Source organism: Oncorhynchus masou, chromosome 5 (genome assembly GCF_036934945.1).
Source record: "Oncorhynchus masou masou isolate Uvic2021 chromosome 5, UVic_Omas_1.1, whole genome shotgun sequence".
NCBI classification, from domain to species: Eukaryota; Metazoa; Chordata; class Actinopteri; order Salmoniformes; family Salmonidae; genus Oncorhynchus; species Oncorhynchus masou.
In genome coordinates this window covers 59,601,660-59,625,064 of record NC_088216.1, presented here as the reverse complement: position 1 = coordinate 59,625,064, position 23,405 = coordinate 59,601,660, and the positions used below count along the sequence as shown (strand labels likewise).

The following is a 23,405-nucleotide window of genomic DNA, read 5'->3' as shown; positions in this document are numbered from 1 at the left end:
GCTTGCATGTGTGTTGATATTTGTGTGTTTGTGTTTGCGTGCATGTGCATGGTTTTGTATATGCTTTTGTGTGTGTGTGTGTGTGTGTGTGTGTGCCCCCTGCGTAGGTCAAAATAGCTGCCTTTGGCTGGAGGGTAAGCTAAGCTGCAGTAAATACAATTTCATGCCCAGGTCAATCCTTCACAGTGGCAGAATGCGACACAGAGAGAGGAGCATCTTTACCCTGCATAAAAACATTAGCACTGTGGTTCTGTGAATGACACGACATACAGTAGAGAACATTTACACAACATTTACACAACTGAACCTATAATGTATGATTATAAAATGAGAGCCTCAATATATGTGATGATGTGACAAGCTTTTGCGAAAAAAAGACTTTCCTGGGCAGCATTTTGGCTGCAGAGCAACAGAGGATTAAATAACAATCCATCTCTGTAACTGATGCGGTGTGCGATTGATTGCCCTGATAATAATTGTAATCATTTATCTCCCGAATTGCTGTCAGTGCAGAGTAAGTCACCTTGTCACCTCACAATGGCCAGAACAAATCCAGCAGATCCAGTGGATAAGGGATCTCACATCAAATCAAATCAAATTTTATTTGTCACATACACATGATTAGCAGATGTTAATGCGAGTGTAGCGAAATGCTAGTGCTTCTAGTTCCGACAATGCAGTAATAACCAACAAGTAATCTAGCTAACAATTCCAAAACTACTCCCTTATAGACACAGGTGTAAGGGGATAAAGAATATGTACATAAAGATATATGAATGAGTGATGGTACAGAGCGGCATAGGCAAGATACAGTAGATGGTATTGAGTACAGTATATACATATGAGATGAGTATGTAAACAAAGTGGCATAGTTAAAGTGGCTAGTGATACATGTATTACATAAAGATGCAGTAGATGATATAGAGCACAGTATATACATATACATATGAGATGAATAATGTAGGGTATGTAAACATTATATTAGGTAGCATTGTTTAAAGTGGCTAGTGATATATTTTACATAATTTCCCATCAATTCCCATTATTAAAGTGGCTGGAGTTGAGGCAGTGTGTTGGCAGCAGCCACTCAATGTTAGTGGTGGCTGTTTAACAGTCTGATGGCCTTGAGATAGAAGCTGTTGTTCAGTCTCTCAGTCCCAGCTTTGATGCACCTGTACTGACCTCGCCTTCTGGATGATAGCGGGGTGAACAGGCAGTGGCTCGGGTGGTTGTTGTCCTTGATGATCTTTATGGCCATCCTGTGACATCGGGTGGTGTAGGTGTCCTGGAGGGCAGGTAGTTTGTCCCTGGTGACGCGTTGTGCAGACCTCACTACCCTCTGGAGAGCCTTATGGTTGTGGGTGGAGCAGTTGCCGTACCAGGCGGTGATACAGCCCAACAGGATGCTCTCAATTGTGCATTTGTAGAAGTTTGTGAGTGCTTTTGGTGACAAGCCGAATTTCTTCAGCCTCCTGAGGTTGAAGAGGCGCTGCTGAGCCTTCTTCACGATGCTGTCTGTGTAGGTGGACCAATTCAGTTTGTCTGTGATGTGTACACCGAGGAACTTAAAACTTACTACCCTCTCCACTACTGTTCCATCGATGTGGATAGGGGGGGGTGTTCCCTCTGCTGTTTCCTGAAGTCCACAATAATCTCCTTAGTTTTGTTGACGTTGAGTGTGAGGTTATTTTCCTGACACCACACTCCAAGGGCCCTCACCTCCTCCCTGTAGGCCGTCTCGTCGTTGTTGGTAATCAAGCCTACCACTGTTGTGTCGTCCGCAAACTTGATGATTGAGTTGGAGGCGTGCGTGGCCATGCAGTCGTGGGTGAACAGGGAGTACAGGAGAGGGCTCAGAACGCACCCTTGTGGGGCCCCAGTGTTGAGGATCAGCGGGTGGAGATGTTGTGGCCTACCCTCACCACCTGGGGGTGGCCCGTCAGAAAGTCCAGTACCCAGCTGCACAGGGCGGGGTCGAGACCCAGGGTCTCGAGCTTGATGACGAGCTTGGAGGGCACTATGGTGGGTCTGCAGTTGGTCCAGAATTGTCTTATGCTACAGTTTCATCCCAGCCTTCCCCTCCTGGCTGCCTGCTCTCTGGCAGCAGTTAAACTGCCTTTTGTCAGGAGCTTCTGGTTAATCCAGTACAGTAGCTAGTTAGCTTGTCTCTCAGCCGGCTATGCAACAGCAGCCCCATTGACATGCAGATGTGGCAGAGTGGCATCATCATGTGTTTAGCCTAGTGTTAAACTAATCCACAGTGTGTGGGTGTGAGTGTGTGTGCGTGTGAAGCGTTGGCTTCAATGCAGTGGTTTTATATGGACCCTGCGGCGTTGCCTCTTATCAGGTTTTCATTGGGGGAGGTGGTGGCAAGATAACACATCAGTAGAAGCCCTGGTTCCCCTGAGCGGAGTGAGATCGAGACAGAGATAGAGATAGAGATAGAGATAGAGACAGGCAGGGAATACTGAGAGGCTCCACTACATCACTGACTTTGACATTACCTCTGTGATCATTAAGTCTGAATTGGTTAAATGAATTGCCAATTTCAGCAGCCTTAGGCACAGCTGGGTATGTGCATGGGGGTGGGGGGCTGGGTGACGGTGTGTGTGTGTGTGTGTGTGTGTGTGTGTGTGTGTGTGTGTGTGTGTGTGTGTGTGTGTGTGTGTGTGTGTGTGTGTGTGTGTGTGTGTGTGTGTGTGTGTGTGTGTGTGTGTGTCCGTATACCTGTGAGCCATGTGCTCTTGCTAGACTGTTGGGGGTGACTGGGAATTCATGGAGGGCAGACATTGTGTCAAGGTCAAACCAATACATATAGATTACCATTACCATAAGCAGTAATGCAGCACTCCTATAATGATATATTTACTTGTATATAATTTCTATAGGTAAAAAATGTTCATATATATTTTATATACACTACCGTTCAAAAGTTTGGGGTCACTTAGAAATGTCCTTGTTTTTGAAGGAAAAGCACTTTTTTTGTCCATTAAAATAACATCAAATTGATCAGAAATACAGTGTAGACATTGATAATGTTGTAAATGACTATTGTAGCTGGAAATGACAAATTTTTAATGGAATATCTACAAAGGAGTACAGAGGCCCATTATCAGCAACCATCACTCCTGTGTTCCAATGGCACTTTGTGATAGCTAATCCAAGTTTATCATTTTAAAAGGCTAATTGATCATTAGAAAACTCTTTCGCAATTATGCAATTATGAAAACTGTTGTTCTGATTAAAGAAGCTATAAAACTGACCTTTTTAGACTAGTTGATTATCTGCAGCATCAGCATTTGTGGATTTGATTACAGGCTCAAAATGGCCAGAAACAAAGACCTTTCTTCTGAAACTCATTAGTCTATTCTTGTTCTGAGAAATTAAGGCTATTCCATGTGAGAAATTGCCAAGAAATTGAAGATCTCATACAATGCTGTGTACTACTCCCTTCACAGAACAGCGCAAACTGTCTCTAACCAGTTAGAGAAGAGGAGTGGGATGCCCCGGTGCACAACTGAGCAAGAGGACAAGTACATCAGAGTGTCGAGTTTGAGAAACAGACGCCTCACAAGTCCTCAATTGGCAGCTTCATTAAATAGTACCCACAAAACACCAGTCTCAACGTCAACAGTGAAGAGTCGACTCCGGGATGCTGGCCTTCTAGGCAGAGTTGCAAAGAAAAAGCCATATCTCAGACTGGCCAATAAAGATTCAAAATTAAGATGGGCAAAATAACACAAACACAGAGGAACTCTGCTTAGAAGGCCAGCCTCCACAGTGGATATTAACATGATCATGTATTCACAGCTCAGCTGTTATTACAGACAAAGAGTGTCTGTGTCTGCTAAATTGTCAAATCACATTTCTTATGTGACAGTACAACATTATCTCAAGGTTCACTATCTTCATCAACTCATCAATTCATTATACCAGGATGATGTTTGTATGGTAGGGAGAAAGTATTGGTGGAGGAAGAGGTAAAAATATCAATCCACATGTCAACCTACACACAGTCTTTCCCTCTGTCTCATAATCTCTCTCACTTCATCTCATTTCCTGCATCTCTCTCTCCCTCAATCTCTTTCTCTCTCATTCTCTATCTCCATGTCTCTCTCCTCCATCTCTCTCCTAACCCCTGTACAATCCAATAAGCTATTACGCTACCATTGATCTTCTCCTCAGCCAGACATTTGCATTTGGGGCAGAAAAGTGATAAGCATAGGGGATAGGAGAGGACAGACAGAACAGGGCTGTCTTAAAGGAGAGAAGGAGAGAGAGATGGAGATATATAGAGTTTGGCAGGAGTTTAACACTTTAGCACCACTCCGACCATGTCAGATCAATGCTGTCTCTCTCCTTTGTAGCTGGAAAAGTGTGTGTGTGTGTGTGTGTGTGTGTGTGTGTTCACTGATCTGATGCCTTGTAAATCTCTCAGTAAGACAGGGTGGAAGGCTGTGCTGCTGTCCAGCCACTGTCTGCTTGGCTCAGACTGCATCTTTTCAGGTAGATGCAGGATATCATGCCCAGAAAATGATCACGTGTTAAATCAACACTGTCAGTGTTAAATTTAACATTGGGCCAGTGTCTATATGGGTCCACACTTTTGAGTGTTAAATGAACACTATGCTTAGTGCTGACGTTGTTACACTTGATCAGTGTTAGGGAATTAACACTTTCATTGTTCATTGCAATAACATCTTATATTGTATTTCTAACCATTACACCAAGAGGTATCTCTTGACAACTCAGTGTTGAGTTAAGGACAATACAACAATATTTACCAGTCTTTATTGCCACATGCTCTTATGTAAGCATTTACAAAGACTTCAGAATTGGCAGCCGACATGCTCAAATTGTAATTAACATAACCATAGACCCCTTAAACTGGTACAACACTTCCAGTCGCAGGTGGCCAAAAATAAATATTTGAACGTAACGCACCCACTAACGAATCGAATATAATTTCCCAGTGTGCGTTGACTTTTCGAGTGATTTGCAGTTACCACCCATGACTGTATTTGTTATTGACAAAGACATGGCTGTTGAATTCGTTTCAGTCCTGTGGACTTCACCAAGTGTTCCTGCTGTAGGTGAATGTTATTATTAAAATTAAACTGTTTATGACAATACGTGACATATATCATAAGGCTTTACTTTGATGGCCAAGTTTTACCCTAACCCAATGGTGTTAGGCACCTCCTGGTTTACAGGCCACATCAGGCCTGCAAGTCACATTATACTGGCTTACAAAGTGATGTGTAATTCCTATTGGAATCGAGCCAGAGTTAGGACATCCAATAATTGGAATTTTTATTCACCCGCAACCTGCATTCACAATTACTGTCAGGGTTTGGAGACTGCCATTTAAAAAATCAACACTAGTTAACACTGGCCAATTTGCTGTTTATGTCTATATGTCTATGTGTTCATGCACTAGTACTACATGGGTGTAATATGTTTTTATGTGTGTGTAGTGTGTAATGTGTTACATGTATATGTAATGAGCCTGTTGAGTAAATGTATGTTCATGATATGGTAGCACATGGTTTGACCTATAGATATTAATACCATGTAACCTGAAATGATGGTTTGCCAATGCACACTGAGGCAGAACAGTACAGAAGCACGAGAAGTGAATAGTGAGTTGAGATAAGAGAAGCGAAACAGAGGGTTCTAGTATCATTAAGTCATTTCATCCACTTCTTTGATTATGTAATTAATCCCTACACCGCATCATCATCTCCTTCAGTCCTCTTTTCTCTCATTCTCCCACTTCCCTCTGTGAGAATGATGGTGTTTATGGTAGGTGTGTAGTTACAGATGGTTCTGAAACAAGTCAGAGGTAGTAACAGACAATTCTTGACTGCGGTCAGTTTAGGAGAGGTGATGACGACCATGACGTGAGCTGCCGACCCCCCCATCCTTCTCTCTCTCTCCCCCTTTCCATCATATTTTCTATTTCTTACTTTTCCAGGAGATCTGTCTCTCTCTGTTTCCCTCCCTCACTACAGAGACTTGGAGGCATGTCAGGACCAGCAGCCACACAGACCGGTTGCAGCTGAGCTTAAGCTGTGACAGCCTTTTAGCTTCTGGGGAGAGAGAGAGAGAGAGAGAGAGAGAGAGAGAGAGAGAGAGAGAGAGAGAGAGAGAGAGCTAGAGAAACTCTAATACTGACGGCTCATTGAAGATCCTCTTCAAGTCTCTCCTATTCAAAGGATCTTCCTCTCTCACAACTAAAATAGCTCCTGCTCATAGCGTTTCGGATTTGTAACCAGTTTTCCAAATGTAGCAAATTGTTAGTAGCTACAGTCACAATGGCACCCGCAATAAAAGGCAACAATGAAAGATGATCTTAAAAAAACTAAACAAATTCTGATTGTACACTAAAAAGAGGGATAATGGTGGAGAGGAGGAGATGGGGAGAGGAATGAGGGGGAGGGAGGGAGGGAGGGGGAGGGAGGGAGTGAGGGAGGGAGGGAGGGAGGGAGGGAGGGAGGGAGGGAGGGAGGGAGGGAGGGAGGGAGGGAGGGAGGGAGGGAGGGAGGGGGAGGGAGGGAGGGAGGGAGGGAGGGAGGGAATAGGAATGCCAGCAGGAGAGTCATGGAGTAAGGGAGGGTAGAGGGTTACAGAGCACAGAGGCAGAAAAAAGAGAGTTTGAAATGGGGAGAGGAAGTGGTGCACAGAGTGAGGGAGGGAGAGAGAGAGAGAGAGTGAGAGAGGAATACGGGGGAGCTAGGTTGATATCTGCAGCGCTCCAGCTGTGAGCTTAGCCTCCCCCGTCACAGTAGACTCAAGTGCAAGCTTTCACCACTGCTTAACCGCCAGAGAGAACGCAGGGGGAGGGAGGGATGGATAGAGAGAAGGTTTGAGGGAGAGAGAGCACAGGAGAAGAGAAGGGGAGAGGAAAGGGATGATGCAGAGTGGATGTCTGTGTTTATTCTGTCTCTCAGAGGAGCTGGGCTCAGAGGGAATGGCTGATTAGAGGAGAGGTGGATGTCAAGTGTAGAGCTAGTCTTTACCCCTCCATCTCTCTCTCTCTCTTTCTCATTCTCCCTCTTTCACTCTCAATCTAGTCTGAGATACTGTTAGTTAGTGATTGAGGAGAGGGGGGATTGAGCAGAGTACTGAGTGAGTCCTTCTATAGGTGTCTGTCTTTGTGTGTGTGTGTGTGTGTGTGTGTGTGTGTGTGTGTGTGTGTGTGTGTGTGTGTGTGTGTGTGTGTGTGTGTGTGTGTGTGTGTGTGTGTGTGTGTGTGTGTGTGTGTGTGTGTGTGTGTGTGTGTGTGTGTGTGTGTGTGTGTGTGTGCCTTTTACACTACAGATCATCACCCCAGTACCACACTGCTGAACATTTATGGACAACATTTATGGACATCACTTTGTCTCGTGAAGTGAAGGAGTACATTCTGTTACATTGACAAACAGTAGAAAATACCACTGACTGTTTAGATATATTCTGAATAAACCATCTCTCTCCCTCTGTCTGTCTCTCTCCAGGCAGCATGAACCGTCCGGGGGCGGTCCCTGCCTTCCTCAGGACCCCCACGGTGATCCCGCCCCCACTGGACATGAAGCAGTACCTCCAGTTCCCCATGGACACAGCTCTACCACAACACAGCATGGGCCTGTTCCACAACTTCAACACCAACAGTTACTCAACAGTGAGTAAACGGACTCCATACACACATGCAGGCACGCACCACACGCACAGGCACACACACACACACACACACACACACACACACACACACACACACACACACACACACACACACACACACACACACACACACACACACACACACACACACACACACACACACACCTCATACTAACACATCATAGACACAGACTAACACAGCATACACACACATGTAGACTCCCCATCCCCCTCTTTTACAACTTCAGCACTGTGGTTGAGTGGACAGCAGCAGGCAGGCACACATACACAGGGTCACCTCTCCACTTGGCCGGGTTCCCAAGAGCACGCAAATAAAGCATACACAATGAGTTTCCACCCTGACTGTACATTCAGAGGTCATACACTCTGTTCTAGCAGGGGAAAGCCTACTGTTTACTGTAAAAATACATCTATACACTGTCCGTGTGTGTTGCCAACTTCCTATTCTGCCTTATGCAGTACATTGTGAATAGTCAATGCTATCTATCTAATGGAGTGTCACTGACTAGTCAGACCAAGGGGAAGATTTCACACATCAACCCTAATGTCTCAACACATCAAACAGATTAGCATTCCACAGAACATCCAGCTGCATGGTTGTTTCAATGTGTATGTTTCCATTGAAAAGCATATACACAAAAACAGTCATATTCAAAACAACATGGTCATGTTCACAACAACACAGGACAGAATGCAGCAGAGAGATATGGTAAATGACTAGCCTATAACTTGAAATATACCACTAGTGCAGTCTTGATGCAGGCTGTCTGACAGAATATTATGGTGCAGTCTTGTACCTGTAGCACTCTGTCTGACAGACTATTAATCGTAATTGGCTTTGGTTTCACATAATATTCCTGGATAGAGGACAGTGGGATGAACGTGCCTGTCATTTAGAGGTGTCTTCTCATGAATGAAGACAGGGGATGTATTCTAATGAAGTGGTGTGGTTTTATAGGATGGCCCTCGATAATCAGCAGACAAGTGATTACAACTTCCTGTGGCAGCATGAGGCTCTGCATATACACAAAATGCCCAGGCAAGCGTTTTACTGCAATACAATAAGTTATGGCTAATCAATTTTATAAGTGTCACTGCCAGTGTTCCACATAGTCAGCGTTTTTAGACAAGGCCCCATTCAGTTCATTTCCAGATTGGGTTTCAAGTGAAGGTCAGTGACAAACAGTGGTGCACACGCACGCCTGAGAATGGCACACACACAGATGGGCACACACACACACTTTCACGCACACACACATACACATGCAGCAGACCCTCCCATAAACTAAGTTTAAAGTTCATCCGATAAAAATGTAATGGAAACAGCAAATTTGTCGGTAACCTTCCAAATGTCGGCAAAACCAAATACGCTAGACAAGGTGGGATCTTTTTTTGTCTGTAAAATTAATTACGCCAGAAATGGCGGTGGAAACGCTATTATGTCCAAATGTTGATATAATAACCATCATATGGAAGTAAAGTCAAGAGTAGAGTCAAGAGTAGAGTCAAGCGATGACATGTTGTGTGGTCCCTCCCACTACGATTCAGGAAGGAACTTCACAGGCTGGTGAAATTGCAAGGTGATGAGCTTGATGCTCCTTTCCAATAAAAATCAAGGGTCTTATTATTCTGATGACATGATGATTACTTGGTGTTACCGTAGATTGTAAACTCTCATGGTCAAAACATAGAAGGTGAGTTTCACCAACATGGTTTAAATTAATCTAGGATTGGAGCTAATCTAGGTTTGTAAATCTAGGTTTTAAATTAATCAGAGATGTGTTGCTCCACTTCATTTTAAATCTGGATCAGTAAATCTATGATTAACGGTTTTAAACTATGATTAGTGACATGTTACACCAAGATATGATGTATTTCGTGAGTTGAAACGAAGTAGCTAGCCTACTTGACAAATGAGGCCACAAAGTTAAACGAATTGGTTAGCTGACATTAGCTACTGTAGCTAGCTAGTTTATAAACCAAGCTAGCTAACATACACTATTATTTATTATTGTCATTACTTAAGGTTATTTAGACACGTATTATTTGTCCGCTAGCCACCTCATCATAGCATGTCAAAGAAGTTCAAAATTCTTCATTTATGAAAATAAACTATTGTTGGAGCTGATGGAGGAATTTAGTAATGTACTGGAGGATAAAAAGACAGACAACACGACTGTCAAAAAGAGGGAAAGACCTGGGCCATTTTATGCGACAAATGCAATAGATCGACATGGATTAAATAGAAGAGCGTGCTGAATTTTATATTACAGTAAGCAAAAGCCAAAAAGGATGTGGCAGACGAGAGGCGGGGTGTCACGACTTCTACCGAAGTCGTTGCCTCTCCTTGTTCGGCGGTGCTCGGCATTCGACGTCACCGGTCTTCTAGCCATCATTGATCCATTTTTCATTTTCCATTGGTTTTGTCTTGTCTTCCCACACACCTGTTTTCAATCCCATTCATTACCTGTTGTGTATTTAACCCTCTGTTTCCCCTCATGTCTTTGTCAGAGATTGTTTATTGTCAGTGTAGTGTTTTTTTTGTATAGGTCAGCAGGAGAGGACACCTCATGGAGGTGGAGGAACGCGTTCGGGAACAAGCTGAGGAGATTGACTGTTTAAGCTCTGTCATGGATCGCATTGTCCAGAATATGGATCGCTGGGAGAGACAGGGAGTTTCTCCAGCGCCACCACCACCACAACCGGAATCTCCCTTGAACGCTTTTTCCTCTCCGGAACCGAAGATCCATTTATCCCTACCCACGGGATACAACGGAGATACTGCCGGCTGCCAGGGTTTCCTCCTTAAGCTGAACTTGTATCTGGCCACGGCCTCCCCAGTACTATCTGACCGTGAGAGGAGTTACGCCCTCGTCTCATGCCTCACCGGGAAAGCCCTGGAATGGGCCAGCGCTGTGTGTAGAAGGGAGGATGCGGCGTTGGACCATTTTGAGGAGTTCACCCGCCAATTCCGGATAGTATTCGACCATCCACCTGAACACAAAGCAGCGGGTGAGCTCCTCTATCATCTGTGTGTGGATCAATGATGGCTAGAAGACCGGTGACGTCGAACGCCGAGCACCGCCCGAACAAGGAGAGGCAGCGACTTCGGCAGAAGTCGTGACAGTACCCCCCCCCTGATGCGCGGCTCCAGCTGCGCGCCGACACCGGCCTCGGGGACGACCCGGAGGGCGAGGTGCAGGGCAATCCGGATGGAGACGGTGGAATTCTGATAACATGGAAGTATCTAACACGTCCTCCACCGGAACCCAGCATCTCTCCTCCGGCCCGTAACCCTCCCAGTCCACGAGGTACTGAAGGCCCCTCGCCCGACGTCTCGAATCCAAAATGTATCGAACAGAGTACGCCGGGACCCCCTCGTTGTCTAGAGGAGGTGGAGGAACATCACGCACTTCATCCTCCTGGAGCATGCCAGCCACCACCGGCCTGAGGAGAGACACATGGAACGAGGGATTAATACGGTAATTAGTGGGCAGTTGTAACCTATAACATACCTTGTTCACTCTCCTCAGGACTTTAAACGGCCCCACAAACCGCGTACCCAGCTTCCGGCAGAGCAGGCGGAGGGGCAGGTTTCGGGTCGAGAGCCAGACCCTGTCCCCTGGTGCTTACACTGGGGCCTCACTGTGGCGATGGTCTGCGCCAATTTTCTGGCGCCTTATGGCACGCAGAAGGTGGACGTGGGCTGCCTCCCAGGTTTCCTCAGCGCGCCGAAACCAATTGTCCACCGCAGGGGCCTCGGTCTGGCCAGAACCGGGCTGATACCCTAATACACATTGCAAGGGAGTAAGGTTAGTGGAGGAGTGACATAGCAAGTTCTGAGCCATCTCTGCCCAGGGCACGAACTTCACCCACTCCCCGGCCGATCCTGGCAATAAGACCGCAGAAACCTACCCACATCCTGGTTAACTCTCTCCACCTGCCCATTACTCTCAGGGTGAAAACCTGAGGTAAGACTAACCGTGATCCCCAGACGCTCCATGAACGCCTTCCAGACCCTTGATGTGAACTGGGGACCCCGACCAGACACTATATCCTCAGGCACCCCATAGTGCCGGAAAACGTGTGTAAACAGGGCCTCTGCAGTTTGTAAGGCCGTAGGGAGACCGGGCAAAGGGAGGAGACGACAGGACTTCGAAAACCGATCCACAATGACCAGGATCGTGGTGTAACCCTGTGAAGGTGGAAGATCAGTCAAAAAATCCACAGACAGGTGCGACCACGGCCGTTGAGGAACGGGTAGAGGTTGTAGCTTACCTCTGGGCAGGTGTCTAGGAGCCTTGCACTGGGCGCACACCGAGCAGGAAGAAACATAAATCCTCACGTCCTTAGCTAAAGTGGGCCACCAGTACCTCCCATCAAGACAGCGCATCGTCCGACCTATCCCAGGATGACCAGAGGAGGGTGACGTGTGAGCCCAATAGATCAATCGGTCGAGGACAGCAGACGGAACGTACAGATGACCAGCTGGACACTCAGGGGGAGAGGGCTCTGCACGTGACGCCCGCTCAATGTCCGCGTCCAGCTCCCACACTACAGGCGCCACCAGACACGAAGCTGGGAGTATGGGAGTGGGATCCATGGATCGCTCCTTTGTGTCATACAGCCGAGACAATGCGTCTGCCTTAACGTTCTGGGAGCCTGGTCTGTAAGAAAGAGTAAACACAAAACGAGTGAAAAACATGGCCCACCTTGCCTGGCGAGGATTCAATCTCTTCGCCTGCCAGATGTACTCCAGATTGCAGTGGTCAGTCCAGATGAGAAAAGGGTGTTTAGCCCCCTCAAGCCAATGCCTCCACTCCTCTATTATCATTCGTACCAAGGCTGGGCATATCATATACCCCAATTCAATTGTTGTACAAAATGGGCACGTAAATAGCCTACTAATAATGAGTTGATTATCATAAAACTCAACAGGATTCAACCTGTATCTAATTATTCTCTGAGGACCTCGATTTGGTCTCTCCACAGTAGATATGCTGCCATTTGATCAGTTAAACCACCTCAAGTGACAGTTTAGAGTTAATATCCAATCTAAGTTTATATATTTTTTAATTAATTGAACAACAGGCTTAAAATTAATCTAGGTTTAAAGTGAAAACTAAACATAGATTAGAGGAATGATTTCATTTAAGGATACATTTAAAACTAGGTTTAAAATTTGGTGCAACAAGATGAATAGATAAACCTTGATTTAACCCAGTTTAAGAGTTCATCCATGTTGGTGCACCCCCCCCCCCCCATAGACTGAATGGTTGTAAAGATGGGCAGAGGTCTGTAAGTAATAAAGAGATGCTCTGTTTTGTTGACGCCACTCCACCAATCTCTAGTTTTGTCTTATCTTGATTATTGTCCAGTCATATGGTCAAGTGCTGCAAAGAAAGACCTAGTTAAGCTGCAGCTGGTTGAGAACAAAGCGGAGCGTCTTGTTCTTCGTTGTAATCAGAGGGCTAATTTGAATGCTATGCATGCCAGTCTCTCTTGGTTAAGGGTTGAGGAAAGACTGACTGCATCACTTCTTATTTTTATAGGAAACATTAATGTGTTGGACATTCCAAGTTGTTTGCATAGTCAACGTACACACAACACTGACACACACACACCTACCCCACCAGACATGTCACCAGGGGTCTTTTCACAGTCCCCAGGTCCAGAACAAATTCAAGGAAATGTACAGTACAGTATTATACAGAGCCATGAGTGCATGGAACTCCCTTCCATCTTATATGGCAAAAAGCAAGTGAACAGCAAACCTGGTTTCAAAAAAACAATTAAAGCAACACCTCACGGCACAATGCCTCTCCCCCATGTGACCTACTTGTTCTGTGTATGTACTGACATGCATGTGTAATGCACACACACACACACACACACACACACACACACACACACACACACACACACACACACACACACACACACACACACACACACACACACACACACACACACACACACACACACACACACACACACACACACACACACACACACACAAGAATGGTTTTAAATGCATGTATATTTTTAGGTATTTTGTCTGTAATGTCTTTTTCGTTGCATGTTGGACCCCAGTAAGACTAGCTATCGCCATTGGCATCGGCTAATGGGATCCTAATAAATCTAATGCTTGGCTGCCGTTTGACAAATTAAAATAATCTTTCTCTTTTTATTAGAGTTTTTCATAATAATCTCATCATGTAGGCTATACCCACACTGCAGTCTGACTACGAGCTGTTGGCTAGAGGCTCATGTGCCAATACCAGAGTGGACACATTCGCTATTAAAGCACATTTTTTTGTGACATACCCATCAGTAGAGTTGAAAATGCAATGGAAACCCATTTAACTTGTATTGTTTATTCGGTACATGGGGATTAAACCGCAAAATGTATTTTATTTGCACTACGTCATCACATACAGCCTTTATCCGCATCCAGTCAATTTTATGGAAACACATCTGTGGTGGGAACATGTGCATACTGTTTTTATTGGGATTTTAGAATATTTGCATACAAATGTGTTGTCAATTGGATGGAAACCTAGCTAGTGAGACTGAGTATGACAGAACATATTTACCCTGATAACCTCTAGAGGGTGCTAAAACAGAGGCTGAAAGTACACCAGACAGAGCAGACACAAGAATTTGATAGAAACTTCACAGACATTGATAAGTAATGTATGACATTGAGAGAACCACTAAAGTTTCCTAGTGACATTCTGATGAGGACCTGATATTGTGACGGTCTGTGCTTAAAGTCCACCTTGGGTCGTTGGACAAGCCTATTTGGAAATTAATCAAGTATGGGTAAATGAGAATGAAGAAGCTTAATCTTTCCCCAGTTGCCTCAGCTATAAAAAATCAAATTATCTCGTACCCCTGCACACTGAGTCAGTACTGGTACTCCTTGTATATACAGTCTTCAGATAGGGGTTGCTCAGGTTGCTCAGGTTGCTCAGCTCGGACACCAATAACATAGTCAAAAAAGGGGAATTGTAGTCAACATAACCTTCACTCCAAATCAAAACTTCAAACCTACAACCTGATTTTAGACAAAATTACCTGGAGCAATACCTACTACCAAACCAACGACCAGCAAAAGAAACAGAAACCTGAAAACACTATTCAACCTGAAACTGAGTGAGTAATGTTTAGTCTGATGCTACTTTTAAAGCCAAGAAGAAAAATCAATTACAATAATATATTTTTACTATAAGGACTGAATTCTAAGTTAAGGCTACCCAGCTTGCTAGGTCAGAACTTATCTGGCTGCAACTTCAATTAGTACTGAGGTGTGAAGTGAGAGGTGAGAGGTGTCAACAATGGTAGGAGAGTTTCACAGCCTCCCCCACCCAAATGCAAAGGCCTTTGAAGCCCCCTCCCTCTGTGCAGTGGTCATTACAGTAAAGTACCCTCTGGAATCATCTCTATTTTGAACTGATATGCAGCCAGGATACTTCAATTGTAAATTACCTTAATAAGATACAAGATTGTTGCTTTGATTACATCAGAAGAAATACTCCAGAAGGAATGCCTTGATGTCGCAATCTCCAAAATACAGCAGCCACAGGTCAACTTTGTATGGGCATCATGAAGGAGCATTCGCCAAAACTGAAGAGATATAGCTAGCTAAAAACCTCCTTTTACCCGTGAAAAAAAAACAGTGGACAGAGACTTGCTAGATACGTTAACTAGCTAGCTGGGACCCCGCCCTGTGCAACTGGGTACTGGACTACCTGACGGGCCGCCCCCAGGTGGTGAGGGTAGGCAACAACATCTCCTCCCCGCTGATCCTCAACACTGGGGCCCCACAAGGGTGCGTTCTGAGCCCTCTCCTGTACTCCCTGTTCACCCACGACTGCGTGGCCACGCACGCCTCCAACTCAATCATCAAGTTTGCGGACGACACAACAGTGGTAGGCTTGATTACCAACAACGACGAGACGGCCTACAGGGAGGAGGTGAGGGCCCTCGGAGTGTGGTGTCAGGAAAATAACCTCACACTCAACGTCAACGAAACTAAGGAGATGATTGTGGACTTCAGGAAACAGCAGAGGGAACACCCCCCTATCCACATCGATGGAACAGTAGTGGAGAGGTTAGCAAGTTTTAAGTTCCTCGGCATACACATCACAGACAAACTGAATTGGTCCACTCACACAGACAGCATCGTGAAGAAGGCGCAGCAGCGCCTCTTCAACCTCAGGAGGCTGAAGAAATTCGGCTTGTCACCAAAAGCACTCACAAACTTCTACAGATGCACAATCGAGAGCATCCTGGCGGGCTGTATCACCGCCTGGTACGGCAACTGCTCCGCCCTCAACCGTAAGGCTCTCCAGAGGGTAGTGAGGTCGGGGGCAAACTACCTGCCCTCCAGGACACCTACACCACCCGATGTTACAGGAAGGCCATAAAGATCATCAGGGACATCAACCACCCGAGCCACTGCCTGTTCACCCCGCTATCATCCAGAAGGCGAGGTCAGTACAGGTGCATCAAAGCTGGGACCGAGAGACTGAAAAACAGCTTCTATCTCAAGGCCATCAGACTGTTAAACAGCCACCACTAACATTGAGTGGCTGCTGCCAACACACTGACACTGATTCAACTCCAGCCACTTTAATAATGGGAAATGATGTAAATATATCACTAGCCACTTTAAACAATGCTACCTTATATAATGTTACTTACCCTACATTATTCATCTCATATGCATACGTATATACTGTACTCTATATCATCGACTGCATCCTTATGTAATACATGTATCACTAGTCACTTTAACTATGCCACTTACTGCTTACATACTCATCTTATATGTATATACTGTACTCGATACCATCTACTGTATCTTGCCTATGCTGCTCTGTACCATCACTCATTCATATATCCTTTTGTACATATTCTTTATCCCCTTACACTGTGTATAAGACAGTAGTTTAGGAATTGTTAGTTAGATTACTTGTTGGTTATTACGGCATTGTCGGAACTAGAAGCACAAGCATTTCGCTACACTCGCATTAACATCTGCTAACCATGTGTATGTGACAAATAAAATTTGATTTGTTTTAAAAGGAATCTGCCTCCCGGAAAAATAAAAAAGCTTCTAACAAGTGGGTGTGACACCTATTCCTGTTGCCTGCTGTGCAGCTGCTTGGATTCCACCTGGCGATCTGTTCAACGTCTGCCCTGGTCTGTCTCCCCTTGTCTGGTATAGGTACCCCCGCCACACTCCCCCTTCTCTCCTGAGCTTTCACTCGCCTCCAGCACACTTGCACTTACACACACACCGCAGACTTTGGACTGATCAGAATTTTAGGTAGGCTAATTAACTTGTGAAGCTTATTATGTGAGCTTACTCAGAAACACTTTAATTAACTATTATAGGCCTACTATTTTTTTATTTCGTTATTTTATCTCATACTCTTATAGCCTACTGGACTCATAGAGAGCTACTCTCTCAAGTTATCTTGTTGGGGCGAGTGACTCTTTGAACTAACAACGATTAGCCCAAAGTCGTCATATTTCTTTCTTGTGCTTTATGCTATTTGCCTCATGACACCTGCGTGCTTTGTTGACTATGAACTTGCTTGTTTACCCAACCATGGGACAGAATATGTTTGTTCCCAAACACGGGACTCTGACTCTCTATTGGTTACACGGACTCTTGGCCTCCCGTCCTATTCTAACTACCTCTCTCTGCAATATGATCTTGTTGCCATCTGATGCACATTCAAATGTCATAAAAAAATCTACACTGCAGAGTTCTCCCTGTCCTCTGCCGTGCCCTGATTATATTACTGCTGATGATATCTGGAAATGTGCATATACACCCTAGTCCATCTACTGTTGCTAGCCTCAATTCTGATTTGTGCTCTGATATCTGTTTCACTGATTTCTGCTCTCATAAAAGCCTTGGTTTTCTGCACGTTAACACTAGAAGCTTAGAACATAAAGTGTATCTATTGAAGGTGTGGGTTCACAGCTCCAATCCAGATGTGCTGGTCATTACTGAAACGTGGTTAAGAAAGTGTGTTTTGAACACTGATATTAACCTTTCTATATGGTGTCAGGACCCAGTTACGAACCTGGGTCTCCGGAGTAAGAAACAGTCACTTAACCAACTGAGCCACGAATAGTCAGCAGAACCCAGAAGATGAGGCAGACACAGCAGTACTTAAGACGGTGTATTTAATAAAGTAAAAAAAGTCCTTCAAATACAAAAATGGCAAATCCAAAAGGTGGAAGGTAAAGCACAAAAAAGCCTCAAGAGATACTCACAAAAAATAAACAAAAACAAAAAACAGAATTCCACAAGAGCGTCACCCGGAATCGACAAGAGCACACAGAACACTAGGGCTGGGTGCTAACATACAAACACAGAGCACAGAACTGAGGGAAACTAAGGGTTTAAATATAATCAGGGGAAACGAGGCACAGGTGCAAATAATAATGGGGATCAACAATAATAATGGGGATCAAGGGAAAAAACATAAGGTCAAAAAGCACAATGGGGGCATCTAGTGAAAAAATCCGGAACAACCCTGGCCAAATCCTGACATATGGAAGACGCATCTTCCATAAGGTGGTGGAGTGGCAATCTTTACACGGAACCCCTTCAGTGCTTGAATGTCTCCAGAAAATCTGTCCCCAAACAATTTGATTTGCTGGTTTTAAGCATTAAACTTTTAAATAACTCTTTATTGACTGTTGCTGGGTGTTATTGTCCACCATCAGCACCGACCTTACCTGCTTTAAGCTCTCTCCGGGCCCCTTACACTAAGTCTGAATTTGTCCTGATAGGTCACCTAAACTGGGACATGCTTAAACCACCTGACCAAGTCTGAAAGCAATGGGACTCCCTAATTCTTTCTCAGATTATTACCAATCCCACAAGGGATTGGCTCCGAACACCCAGAAAAGGCTACTATCCTTGATGTTATCCTCACAAAAATCCTGATAGGTATCAGTCTGGTGTTTTCTGTAATTTTCTGACCTTAGTGATCACTGTTTTACAGCCTGTGTTTGTAATGGCTGCTGAGTGAAATGACCTCTCCTGTTTTGTCATAGACGCTTGCTAAAAAACTTTAATGAGCAAGCCTTCCTTCATGACCTGGCCTCTGTAAATTGGTAAAGAATCAGCTTGAGCCCATCTGTCAATGATGCTTGGACCTTATTTTTTGATATTGTGATCTGACAGAGTTACTCCACCTCAAGAATTCCATTTGGCGAATGGCTCAGCACACGCATACTCAGACTGACTGGCTCTCGTTCAGGCAAATGAGAAATAAGTGCACTCAAGCTACCCGTAAGGCCAAAGTCAGTTACTTTAAGGAGCAGTTCTCTCTGTGGGTCTAACGCCAAGAAGTTCTGTAAAATGGTTTAAAGACCTAGAGAATAAACCCTTCTCCTCACAGCTGCCCAAGTCCATTAATGTTGATGATGTGGTTGGTACTGACAAGGAGCACATGGCTGTGCTGTTTAATCACCACTTCATTAAGTCAGGATTCCTTTTTGACTCAGCCTTACCTTATTGCCTGTCCAAAATTTCCTCATCTCCCACCCCTTCTAATGCGAGTAGCCCCGATGCTCCTCCCTCTCTTCCCCCTGCCCCACTACAAAGTCCCTCTCTTCCCCCTGCCCCACTACTGAGTCTGAGGTGCTAAAGGAGCTCATTAAACTTGACCCCCCAATAAACATCTGGGTCAGATGGTTTAGGTACTATCTTCTTTAGGTTGCAGCCCCTATCATCGCCAAGTCTATCTCTGACCTTTTTAACCTGTATCTCCTCTCTAGGGAGGTTCCCATTGCTTGGAATGCAGCCACGGTGCATCCTTTATTTATAGGGGGAAATCAAACAGATCCTAACTGTTATTGGCCAATTTATGTTTTGCCCTGTTTATCAGAAGTGTTGGAAAAACTTGTCAAATAATCAATTGAGTGGATTTGTTGATGTCTATTGTATTCTCTCTGGTTCGCAATCTGCTTTCTGCTCAGGTTATGGATGTGTCACTGCAACCTTAAAGGTCCTAACTGATGTCACCATTGCCGTTGATTCTAAGCAATGATGTGCTTCTATTTTTATTGACTTTGCCAAAGCTTTTGACACGGTAGACCATTCCATTCTTGTGGGCCGGGTAAGGAGTATTGGTGTTTCTGAGGGGTCTTTGGCCCCTCAGAGACACTTGGCGCACTTCAGGTGGGTGGTTGGGTTGGTGGGAAGTGGTAGGTGGGGGGCTCTGGAATTGAATATCCTTATAACACATCAGGAGAGAGAGAAGAGAAAGAGAGAAAGAGAGAGATAAAGGGAGAGGGAGAGTGAGAGTGAGCACTGAAGTGCGTTGTGATTAAGGGAACAAAGAAAACTCCAGGTTAAAGATGAGGAGTATAAATATAGCCAGGAACTGTTATTAAACCACTTACATATGGGAGTATAATTACACCTTTGCATGGTGTTTGGAAGTTGAACGTGAAAATAGACTCTCATTTTGCAGCGTAATTTCACAGCAGCAGTCAGTGATTAGAAGTTGAGTAAAACCCCAACGTGCTTTTGGCTGCAGAGTGTAGAAACACCCAGCCTGGGTTGTGGTTACCTAGCAGAGTGGCCAGAACCCTAGCTGGGGGGGGTCTTGCTGGGGTCTTCCATCTAGGGTGTGGTAAAAGTATGTGAACCCTTTGGAAATACCTGGATTTATGTATAAATTAGTAGTACAATTTGATCTGATCTTCATCTAGGTCACAACAATAGACAAACACAGTCTGCTTAAACTAATAAAACACAAAAAATTGACATTTTCATGTCTTTATTGAACACACCGTGTAAACATTCACAGTGCAGGGTGGAAAAAGTATGTGAACCCCTGGATTTAATAACTGGTTGACCGTCCTTAACCTCAACCAAACATTTGCTGTAGTTGTGGATCAGACCTGCACAACGGTCAGGAGGATTTTTGGACCATTCCTCTTTACAATACTGTTTCAGTTCAGCAGTATTCTTGGGATGTCTGGTGTGAACTGCTCTCTTGAGGTCAGGCCACAGCATCTCAATCGGGTTGAGGTCAGGACTCTGACTGGGCCACTCCAGAAGGCGTATTTTCTTCTGTTGAAGCCATTCTGTTGTTGATTTACTTCTGTGTTTTGGGTTGTTGTCCTGTTGCATTACCCAACTTCTGTTGTTCTTCAATTGGCGTACAGATAGCCAAACATTCTCCTGCAAAATGTCTTGATAAACTTGGGAATTCATTTTCCGTCGATGATAGCAAGCTGCCGAGGCCCTGAGGCAGCAAAGCAGCCCCAAACCATGATGCTCCCTCCACCATACTTTACAGTTGGGATGAGGATTTGATGTTGGTGTGCTGTGTCTTCTTTTCTCCACAGATAGTGTTGCGTGTTCCTTCCAAACAACTCAACTGTCGTTTCATCTGTTCACATAATATTTGTCCAGTAGTGCTGTAGAACATACAGTTGCATTTTTGCAAACTTCAGACGTGCAGCAATGTTTATTTTGGACACCAGTGGCATCTTCCGTGGTGTCCTCACATGAACACCATTCTTGTTTAGTGTTTTAATTATCGTAGACTCGTCAACAGAGATGTTAGCATGTTCCAGAGATTTCTGTAAGTCTTTAGCTGACACACTAGGATTGTTCTTAACCTCATTGAGCATGTTGTGCTGTGCTCTTGCAGTCATCTTTGCAGGACGGCCACTCCTAGGGAGAGTAGCAACAGTGCTGAACTTTCTCCATTTATAGACAACTGGTCTTACCATGGACTGATGAACATCAAGGCTTTTAGAGATACTTTTGTAACCATTCTAGCTTTATGCAAGTCAACAATTCTTAATCTTAGGTCTTCTGAGATCTCTTTTGTTCGAGGCATGGTTCACATCAGGCAATGATTCTTGTGAATAGCAAAGTCATATTTTGTTAGTGTTTTTTATAGGGAAAGGCAGCTCTAACCAACATCTCCAATCTCGTCTCATTGATTGGACTCCAGGTTAGCTGACTTCTGAATTAGCTTTTGGAGTCATTAGCCTAGGTGTTCACATACCTTTTCCAACCTACACTGTGAATGTTTAAGTTATGTATTCAATAAAGACAAGAAAAATGAAATAATGTGTGTGTTATTAATTTAAGCACACTATGTTTGTCAATTGTTGTGACTTGGATGAAGATCAGATCAAATGTGATGACTAATTTATGCAGAAATCCAGGTAATTCCAAAGGGTTGACATATAGATAGATCTATCTATATATATATATATATATATTTAGTACATGACCAAAAGAATGTGGACACTTGCTCGTCGAATCATGGGCACCTATATATATATACTGTGGAAAGAAAAATCATGTCAACCCTTTGGAATTACCTGGATTTCTGCATAAATTAGTCATCACATTTGATCTGATCTTCATCTAAGTCACAACAATTGACAAACATAGTGTGCTTAAATTAATAACACACACATTATTGTTATTATTATTATTATTATTATTATATATACCCATTGTATGATTTTTAAGTAATTAATTTGCATTTTATTGAGTTTTTAGGTGCGTTTTGGCAAACTCTAAGCAGGCTTTCATGTGCCTTTTACTGAGGTGTGGCTTCTGTCTGGTCACTCTACCATAAAGGCCTGATTGGTGGAGGGCTGCAGAGATGGTTGTCCTTCTGGAAGGTTCTCCCATCTCTACAGAAGAACTCTGGAGTGCTGTGAGAGTGACCATCAGGTTCATGGTAACCTCCCTGACCTTTACGAATGATGGCCACCACTGTGTTCTTGGGGACCTTCAATGCAGCAGAAATGTTTTGGTACCCTTCCCCAGATCTGTGCCTCGAAACAATCCTGTCTCGGAGCTCTAAGGACAATTCCTTCGACCTCTTGGCTTGGTTTTTGATCTGACATGCACTGTCAACTGTGGAACCTTATAATAGACTGGTGTGTGCCTTTCCAAATCATGTCCAATCAATTGAATTTACCACAGGTGGACTCCAATCAAGTTGTAGAAACATCTCAAGGATTATCAATGGAAACAGGATGCACCTGAGCTCAATTTCTAGTCTCAAAGCAAAGGGTCTGAATACTTACTGTATGTAAATAACGTTTTTCTGTTTTTATATTTAATAAACATTCAAACATTTCTAAAAGCCTGTTTTTACTTTGTCATTATGTGGTATTGTGTTTAGATTGATGAGAAAAAATAACATTTAATCTCTTTTAGAATAACGCTGTTACGTAACAAAATGTGGAAAAAGTCAAGTGGATTGAATACTTTCTGAATGCACTATATTTTTTTGTTTTGATACAGTGGCGGTTGGTGATATTTAAGATGAGGGAGGACTATTTCTACTTTTCATGAACATGGCCTTAATTCTATTACATTATATTGGATGACTGTCATCCCTTTTCCATTCACCCATTCACCCAGTTCAATGTTACAGCGATAGGTTTAGGCTACTACATGATTCTTGAATGTTCCCTATACCCATCATGAGGTTGCTACATCCTAGCCTACAGTTTGCAATGTAGGTGCACAGAGGTTGATAAAAAATGTGAAACATGAACAGACAGTGATACATTCAATGCCGCCAAGGAACACTGTTGCCTGTATCTAGCTGATCTAGGGTGTAATTATTAGTCCAACAGTTGCAAACAAGAGTTCCTATTAGAACAATTCAGGTATGTTTATCTCTGTTTTGTTT

At 44.1% G+C, this 23,405-nt stretch overlaps 1 protein-coding gene across 1 annotated transcript in view; it reads left to right on the top strand.

Moving 5' to 3' along the window:
* LOC135539988 (zinc finger protein 385A-like) overlaps nucleotides 1-23,405 on the top strand; it is an 82,070-nt gene that overhangs the window by 22,575 nt on the left and 36,090 nt on the right. Inside the window, exon 2 of the mRNA XM_064966275.1 lies at nucleotides 7,500-7,663. Within this exon, the coding sequence (XP_064822347.1) occupies nucleotides 7,500-7,663 (164 nt within the window). The remainder of the gene's footprint in view (nucleotides 1-7,499; nucleotides 7,664-23,405) is intronic.